At 33.1% G+C, this 9,646-nt stretch overlaps 1 protein-coding gene across 1 annotated transcript; it reads right to left on the bottom strand.

The window, feature by feature from the left end:
* Positions 1–7,724: 7,724 nt before the first annotated feature.
* On the bottom strand, positions 7,725–8,893 carry LOC149259847 (uncharacterized). The gene is made up of 3 exons (XM_089377697.1): positions 8,685–8,893; positions 7,992–8,541; positions 7,725–7,891 (listed from the first exon to the last, which is right to left on the bottom strand). The coding sequence occupies exons 1-3, from the start codon at positions 8,851–8,853 to the stop codon at positions 7,750–7,752; spliced, it is 861 nt and encodes a 286-aa protein (XP_089233823.1). The 5' UTR covers positions 8,854–8,893; the 3' UTR covers positions 7,725–7,749.
* Positions 8,894–9,646: the final 753 nt, after the last annotated feature.

Below are 9,646 nucleotides of genomic sequence, written 5' to 3'. Positions count from 1 at the left end.
ATATAAAAACCATATACCCCCTACCATGTGCTCAATATATTATGTCATTTTTTTCTCAATATATATCCACCAATATGAATGCACGTGGTGTGGTATTGCTCCCGAGTGAATCCCTATGACCATTGTCAACCATCAACATGGTTGACATCGTGTTCAACCATAAACATCCTAGTGCATGGGCATGGTTGACCATGGAGGCTTAATATAAAATTAATAAACATTTATATAAAAATTTATTAATATAAAATGAATAAAACTACTAAAATATTTAAATAACATTAAAAAGATTAATATAAAATTAATGACACATTAATAACATATTAATCTACACCTTTATAAATTCTAAACTATAAGTTAATTTATACATTAACACATCTTAAGTATGGGTAACTATTGTTGACATGGTCAACTATATTTCACATGGGCATCATAGTCAACAATAATCAACATGACTACCATAGTGAACCATACCCACCTTGGGAATCATAATGTATCTATAAGTGACCTAGAGTGAACCATAGTGGATGGCCATGGTTGACCATGGAGTCTTATATTGGATTGTTAGGTTTAACAAGCATCAAACTACGGTTAACCATTGTCAATCATAGTTGACTGATGTAGCATGGTCAACGTTCATCAATCATTGTGAGTCATGCTCAATAGTTGGCAACCTAGGTCAACCATGGTCAAGTAAGGTCAAGAATGGTCATATTTGGGAAACCATTGTAACCCTAATGCTCTTTTAAAAACCATGGTTTGCTCTTTTAAAAACCATGGTAATGCATGCTCAACGTTAATGATGGTTTAATATTAGTCCTAGGTTTTATAATATCATTCCTAAAGTTTATAATTCTCAAATTTATAATATTAATATTATGTTTTAATCATAATATTAGGGTCTATAATATTAATCCTAGGGTTTCTAATGTTAAGGTTTAATATATTAATCTTAGGCTGCATAACATTAATCTTAGGGTTTTTAATATTAGGTTTTATAATGTTAGAGTTTTATAATATTGATATATTAATATTAGATTTTATGATAATAGGGCGTGTAATAATAATATTAGGTTTTAATATATTAAACTTAGCATTTAATCTCTTAGGGTTTACAATCCTAAGTTTTATGATATTAATCATAGGGTTTAATATTAATCACAAGGTTTATGCCAAAAGTGTTGGGGGCTAGGGCTTGATGAATATTCATCTATTTTTAAAAGCCCTTTCTACCAAATGTTAATGGAATTTGGTTTCCTAAAACAACCTATCGATGTAGGTGGTCACACACAAATACATTTCCCCTAGCTCTCTAGAATATTGGATTCAAATGATTGACAAATCTAGTATAAATTCATCAATCACCTGGAGGGTAGTGCTCAAATCCTTTGACACCATTGGAAATGGGTTGCCCTAAAGAACTAGCAGGGGATCAAAGGCAGAATTGACTTGGACCTATGGCGTGGCAATGGTCAAAACCGCCTACTTCCCTTTCCGCTCATCAATTTTTTAAGCGACAGAGCTTATACCATGTTGTCTCAAGTTTAAAATCCCACAACCTCCTCAATTTGGAGTCTAGGATGGCCATCAATTAGGGAGCTAGGAATAGAGGAGGTTTTACGTGGCACATGGTAGACATATTTACAAGCTCTCTTAGCTGGACATATTAGATTGACAGACAAATATGATGAACTCATTTGGAGCATTTCCCTTTTCAGAATCTACACCCCCAAGATAGGTTACCTCTTTCTTCAGGATGAATGAGTGACTCTTGACAAAATCTGGTGGAGGAAGGCGGTCTCATGTGTAAAGTGCCCAACAAAAGATAAATTCTTCATGTGGTGCCTAATTTCAAGAAAGGCACCAACTTGGGATATTTTACAAAAAATCTTGATCAATAGACCAGGATGCTTCTCTCTATGTAAAAACAATGATGAATCCATCCCACACTTATTTACTGCATGTCCCTTTTATCAACAAGTATGGTCTACTTGTAGAAATATTTTTAGTCATTCAATTCTTTGGGAAGGTACAAACTTTGAAGAAGTATGGAAAGCCTAGTGCTTGAACTACAATAGTCATGTCATCAAATCCCTCCCATTAATTATTTTTTGGGTGTTTGGCTAGCCGGTAACAACAATTTTTTTAGGATAAGCAGTCGATCCTTGATCATATCACTGTGGAAGTCCTTGCCATATTAAGCCACTTTCCCCAAGAAAAAGGCAATTCCCCTCCTAGAGTTCTCAAACTTGAACTAATTCGTAAAACTTGACCTTGGGCTTTTTTCAATGGATTGTCCTTAAACATGTGACAACCTATACCTTTCGAAGGCATAACACTTTCACTAAAAAAATGGTTTGCTAAGAGGGACCAACAAAGAGGATGAATACTTAGCTTGTAAAAAGAAACTATTGTTTTCCTTAGACAAAGATTCACATAGATCCATATTTTTGGGGACTTCAATGCTTACTATCAATTGCCTGAATAAATCACATATTTGTAGAATATTATTTTATTTTGGAGGAAATTATGGGGATTATGACTCTTTCTCTTATTTCACATGCAAACAAATTTATAGGGAAGGAAACAAAACTACAGATAGCATTTCTAAAGAAGGCCTCAATATGGAATAGGGCGTGTGGAATATTATAGAGCACATGGATGCATAGATCTATGAGATTCAACACCAGCTACACAAGGATTGCTTTCAGGGGTGTGTTGCAACTTAATATGTGCATCACTTTATGTCTACTGGATTTACTCTTCATTATTGTTATAGGTATTTCTATTTGTGATTTTGTATTTGTGGTTGTTACTCGATTGGAAGCCTATGAATGTTGTTTCTTAAATCACATGACCTTTCTCTTTTTTTTAAAACTTTTAGCACTAAAATTAATGTATAACATGTATATAGACAATGTTAGAGGAACTCGACATTTATATGAGCTCTTTCACCTAGGTTTTCATTTTGGTTTTTTTTTTAATATAAGAATACACATAGCATATGTATTTAAAGAATATAATTCTCACTCATTTTTATGAATAAAATTATAATTTTTTCATATAATAAAAAAAATAAACATGGTTTGGAGAAAATAAACTCTCAAAAGCTCCATGTAGATTAAAGAATTTGTATCTCTCTCATACCAAAAAACTTTGAAAATGAAAACACATTCTCTTAAAACATGGTCACATATGTAGTTATTATATTAATTATAGTAGTTAAAAAAAGACAATAATGAAATAAATATATTCGAATCGAAACATCTGCAATGTATTAAACATCCATGTATTACACTTATAAATAATGGATGCTCTATGAGTACATAATAATTTGCAAATTTAGAGAGGCCCTCGAGATTGAAAAAAGGCCGAATAATCTTAATAGGGATGATGGTTGGAAGATTAGCAGCTGCTGGGTCCCAGCCTTGTCTTCCTAGCCTCCTCATTCCCCTTGTGTTTCCGTCTTCCCCCTCCTTAAGTTTCGTTTTTGGCGGATTAGTCCTAGTTTTAGGGTATTAACCTTGTCCCGTTTATGATAATATTGGGTTTATTAGATTAGATTTTTTGGTTCCATTATTTTGATTAAATATGCTTCCTTTACTAATGTCTAAAAAAACCCTTTTAAACCTTATAAGTAATATTATATTTACCTAATGACATAATTAACTTTAATAATGGAATATTGAGTATATATTGAGTATTTAATAAATATAAATCGGTTATTTATATATTAAAGGAGACATAGTTTACCAATGACCATTAGGTTTAAAAGAGAATTAGATAGTAGTATAAATAAATATATATATGATATAACATCAATATTGTTATTTTAGTATTAATAAACGTGAATATTACTTTATTCTCATAATTTTTTTTTTTTTTTCATAGGAATTCTATTTATTATTGGTATTATGAATTATTAAATAAATATGGATTTATTAATAAACATAGGTGATTAGTGTTCGAATGGACCATCATATTTAAATAATAAATAATTGAATGGTAAAATTTTACCGAAGATAACTAAATTCTAAGATTAACATTTGTTTATATTTAAATAATATTAGAATGATAATATTTATAGATTATTATACTTAAAAAATGAAAGAAAATAATAAACATGGATATTATATTTTTCAATAAGTTTAATCTTAGATATTATTACAGCTATTTATATGTTTATAATTACCTATTTTAGCTATTATATAGGACCATTATATGTAAATAAGAAATATTAAAATAGTATAATTTTAACTAAGATAACTAAATTTTAAGAGTATCGTTTATTTATACTTAAATAATAGTAGAATAATAATAATTATAGATCATCTAATAAATATATGACCATTATATTTAAATAATAAACAGCGATATTATTCAATAATCATATTATTAAATGTTTTTAATCTTAGATATAATTAACAAATCTAACTGTTTTAGCTATTTATAGAAATGTTAATAGTTAAATTAGTGGTTTGACCGGGATCCTTAGGTCAAATTAGCCGTTGGCAATATAACAGTTGGAGAGTATCTTCACACTCTATTTAATCAGCTAATCCGGATTGGTTCTTCAACTTGTACTCACCATGAACCACACTGGTTGGTCGACAAAAGATTGGTTATGCGATGAACCACATTGGTTGGTCGACAAAAGATTGGTTATGTGATTTTGCCGAAGATTATCTATACAATGTTATGGATAAGTCTAAATTCCTTAATTTGCAACTTGATTTCTTTAAGGTAATGTGACTATAGTCTAATGGCTATCTCTTGGATTCACCCAAGGGTTGGCAGGAACATGGTTCTGGGCCCTTCCGGTTGCTTCGCAGCTGCCAATCACTTCCTCGGGGACGTCACCCCATTGATGGTTCACCATGCAGCTACTCCATCGGACGACGATGAGAGTTTCCCTTAAACCCTTTGGCAGTCGCATTGTTGGGCGATTTTGGCATTTCCCTTTTGGTTTGGTAGAGTATTCTGGTTCTGGTTCATGGCATCCGACATTCATACTCGTTCGTTTCTACTGCTATGTTCTATTGCTGAAGTCCATCCTGCTATGCCATAGCTCCGTCGTGAATGTTTGTTGCGCGATTCGTTCCACGGAGATGGTTCTGGCGCTTGCTACCTCCAGGGGATTTCTCTATCAAAACATTCCAGCTCAGGTATTGGGCTTTCATGATCAAGCTTGTACATTGTTTTTGCAACTACATTTGCAGTCTTTCGGTTTGATAACTGGTTCGCATGGTTTTTGGATAGGTTTCGTCGGATGCATATGGCAAGGGTATGATTGCTGGAAATCAAAACCCTTCCTCCTTATGCCAGTTTGCACATTGCAGTGTCAATACTTCGTCCGGCCTTTGGGTAAAGTGAATGCTTGTCTTGAAAGTTCTTGGAATGCAAAGCTTCAGAATCTTGATGGGTTTATCAGCTTATCATGCCATCTTATAGCTTAGCTCTTTGTTCATTCGTAGTTAAGTCATAGGTGTCGTGAAATCTACAAATAGATGCCCTGGTGGCAATGTATTTCTATGTACTGAACATGATGCGACCGTTAATCTAAGTTATTATTCTGGGCTTACAACCCGAGTTGGTGTACAAATTTTCTTTGTAAATTATTTTGTGTTTTAAGCTTTAAAGCAGTATATGAAAGATTAATTTTGTTCCCAGGTTCCTATATTAAATGGAACTCCGTTATGACGAAATCTCTATGTCCTGTGTAATGATATGGTTTATACATATTGAGGAGTCCAATTTTCCTTCATAGCACAGGTCTGTTCTTTTATAATCTCTTACGAGATTTGCCTCGAGTTGGCTTATCCTGCTCTAGTAATAAGAGGGCAACAACCGATTTTCCATTTTTCACATATTAGCTTATATTTCATACTGTTAATATCACATTCATTTTGTTAACCAGTTGCGGTTTTTAAATCGTATCCCAACATGAAGGTAGTTTGATATATATTCCTGTGATAATTTTCTGCATACAAATTTTGATAGATTTTACCTATAAGCTCCATACCTATTTTGAGTGTAGATTTTTGTCTTCCGAAATTTCTAATAATTTCAAATGATAAGACTTGTTATGGGATATCTTGATAGTTCTGGTATCCCTTAAAATGTTTTTTTTTTTTTTTTTTCTAATTGTACAGTTTTATTAAGCCTGATTTGGCTTTAGAGTTTGATTTATTGTTCACGCTTGTATTTATAGCTAACAGATTATAAAGTATTGAAACCCCACATCAAGTATTATCAAGTATTTTCCTATATGGAAAGTTTATGAATAATACTATTTTTTCCCTTAAGAGACCTGCAATTTTCTTTTGCTCAGAAATTTTTCTAATACAATTTTAGTTAGCTACTAAGGGTTTCTTATTTTCCAGTTCCTGTTCTTAAATATTGTATGTTATAACCCTAGGAGATGAACTCTTCCGAATGAAAGTTATTACTTTTAATCACAAATCTTATTGTAGTTTGCTAATGGCTGTTAGATATCTACCATGCTAACTAAATTCTTCTAATGATAATCGTTTGGACTTTAATAAAATAGCACATCTGTTTCTTTCAACAAAATACAAGTATTATCTTTAATAGTATATTGAACTTCCAATAAATATAAGTATTTATCTGATTCCTGTAGAAATATTGTTGATTGTTTGAATCAAATGCAACTGTGTGTTTCCAAATTTCCTCCCAACCATCAGACACGCTTTCAAGCCAAAGTCCCCCCTAGTTGTTACTCACATGCATGATACTTTCTTGGAAGATCAACAGTCTTACCATGTCACAACTATTTGGTCTTAACCAGACTTAGCTTTTGGACTAAACCTCTCATTTTCTTCTTCTTTTCTCATCTCAGGTACCAATACCCTCTTGATCCCTTCCTTAAGAATAAATATTCATGGAAGTAGTTAGAGATAGGTAATTGCCTATCCTAACTACTGGACATGTGAAAATTATATAACTTGTTATCACCCAAACATTTGATTTATATATAACTTAATCAAAATATTAAATATATAAATTTAAATAATAATATCCAATTTATTTAACTACAAAAATTAAATATTTACAATTACCTAAAACATCACAAACATTTTACCCAGTCCATTAATCATCATAACCATCAAAGAGTTAAATAAATTATTCTATATCACATATAAAACATATAAACATCAATTAATGAAACAAAATATATATATATATATATATATTATATAAAATATTTATTAGGGAAAATAAAATTATATTTAACTTTTCAAAAACTGAATTATTATAATATAAAAATAAACCAAAAAAAAAAATACAATTTTTTTATCCTTATATAATTTTCATATTAAAAAGTACATATTACAATTTAAAGTTAATAAAAAAATATTTTTTAATTTGATTAAACCATGTCAATGAACATTAATCATTATTATGATTAGCTGTCTCTAGGATGGTTTTTTTTCGAAGTGATTAGTTTAGTTATAATGGGAGTTGACAGATGCAAAGTACTCGGTGGCCAGAGAGACAGCATGGCCAAGTATCGGCCAAATAAATTAAATTGTCACTTCAAATTAATTACAAAAATTAAAGCATTCAACGACATTGAAAATACTTCAGTACAGTCTAGTAGTTATACTCTAAAACATTCATTGGCTTCTGAGTTTGGCGTTGCCTTATTGGGTCCGAAGAGTGATCAAACAGAGAACCAAAACGTTCATTGACATTTGAATCTGGCATTGCCTTATTGGATCAGAAGAGTGATCACACATAAAACCAATAGATTGCTGAATAGGGAGACGTGTATTCCTCTCCTACCACGGCAGATCCGGACGTTATTTGAGGAGGAAGACCTCCTACAGTAGAAACTCTCTGCACGTATTTCACGTTTCGAAATAATCCATTTCTGCAAGACCAACAGTAATATTGTGTCATCATCGCAGCAGTAGAAATAGGAAAATTAGGAAGATATCAAAATGCGAAAGCAGTTGGGTTCAATCACTTACTTGTTTCCACCATGACTGGTAGCGTTCAATTTACTCCAGGCAATACTATCAGATTGCTTTGTAATTGAACTCACAACCTTTGCAGTCACTTGACTGAAAGGCATGAACAGTTCCCACGTGCGTTGTCCTCCATTTTGATCGGGTTTTGTAGGGAAATAGTGCCGACCCACAACCTCCTGGCCTGGAGAATTGTATAGATCTGCTGATACATTGAAATTATTCCAAGAAGAACCATTGAATTTGTAATACTGGATTCCCTCCGAGTAAAGGCTGAGAAGAGGACTAAAATCCTTTGAAACTCTTATTACTGCAGGAATTCCCATGGGGAGGCATCGATCCTGCTGCCAGAATAGATATTGTGCAGAATATGGAATTTGCAGTTGGTTTCCAACCACATTACACTGAGGAGATGGAGGAACTCCGCCCTTGCCATGCCCTCGTTGTACATAAGATACCGAGCTCGCATTGCCGTTCCCACTGTGCGAAACGGCCTTAAGTAGCAAATCAGGCACATCTGCTGTAATAGTCATTTTCCTAGCGAGTACAGTCCCTGTGTCAAAACAAACCAATTAATTTATTAGCATTTTCTCAATAAACGGTAATTATCATAATCCAAGTTCAAAGATTATAAGCAAACTTTTACAGTTCGGCTTCTGAGGATTTTCATGTTACAGAAAGAAAATGTTGCCGTACCTGTTACAGTTGATTCGGGGATAGCCGAGATGGCTTCTCCTGCCTCCATGCTGAACGCAAAGGTGGGCTTCCCGCCTTGAGCGAGAGGCTCAGCCAGGAAATAATGATAACCCACTGATGTAAAATTCCCATTTACACGAATACCATTGGGAGAGTAGAGCGTGGCCATTGCCCCAACAGAAGTATACTGGAGCACAGTTGAAGTTGAATTCTTTTGACATTCATAAATTTGAACGCCAGAGGCATTCACTGTTCGAATAAGCCTGAAAAATAACAAAAGTTTAATTATTACACAGATTCATAGAAAGTGCAAGTCATTATATAAATTTATTGCATGCAATTAGGCTTCCCATGCAAAAGTACTAGCCGTTCATGTCAAAATAATCTCGACCAAAGAAAATATATAAGTGAATGGTATTCAGAGTTGGAGAGTTATTCTTACGAGTTCCCAAACGGTGGATCGGTTGAATTTTTTGTCAGAAGCGCCGGTGGGGCGGCTTCTGCTTCTGAAATACCATTCAAAATGCAAAATGCTATGACTAATAGAGTAAGTAAGAAGCAGCTATGTATGTTGAAGAGAGCCATTTTCGATCAGTGGATATCTTCTCCAAATTTGTTACATAAAGCAGTGAGGAAGTGCTGGGGATGGATTCTTCATATTTATAGCTTTCTGCACTGTACTGTGAACGGCTACCGTTGAGGCAATGATGTGTAACATTGGACAGCTATGATGCGCAAGGATTAATTAAATAATAGCAAACACATGTTATGGCAACTGGCAATCACATAACTTGCCAACGTAGATTCTTCACACACGTAATGGTGAGCCTATTGAAATATTATTTTATATAGTTAAATAAAACTATGATTAATTTCTTAAGCATTGCTATTAAACCATTCATGCCAATTATCCGAGAACCCTGTAACTAAAAATTCCCCGAGGATTAGTTTAAAATTCCAAT

The sequence above is a fragment of the Pinus tabuliformis genome, chromosome 6, assembly GCF_031772625.1.
Source record: "Pinus tabuliformis cultivar Carrire ecotype Pingquan chromosome 6, CPIR1, whole genome shotgun sequence".
NCBI lineage: Eukaryota > Viridiplantae > Streptophyta > Pinopsida > Pinales > Pinaceae > Pinus > Pinus tabuliformis.
This window is presented reverse-complemented; position numbering and strand designations above follow the sequence as displayed.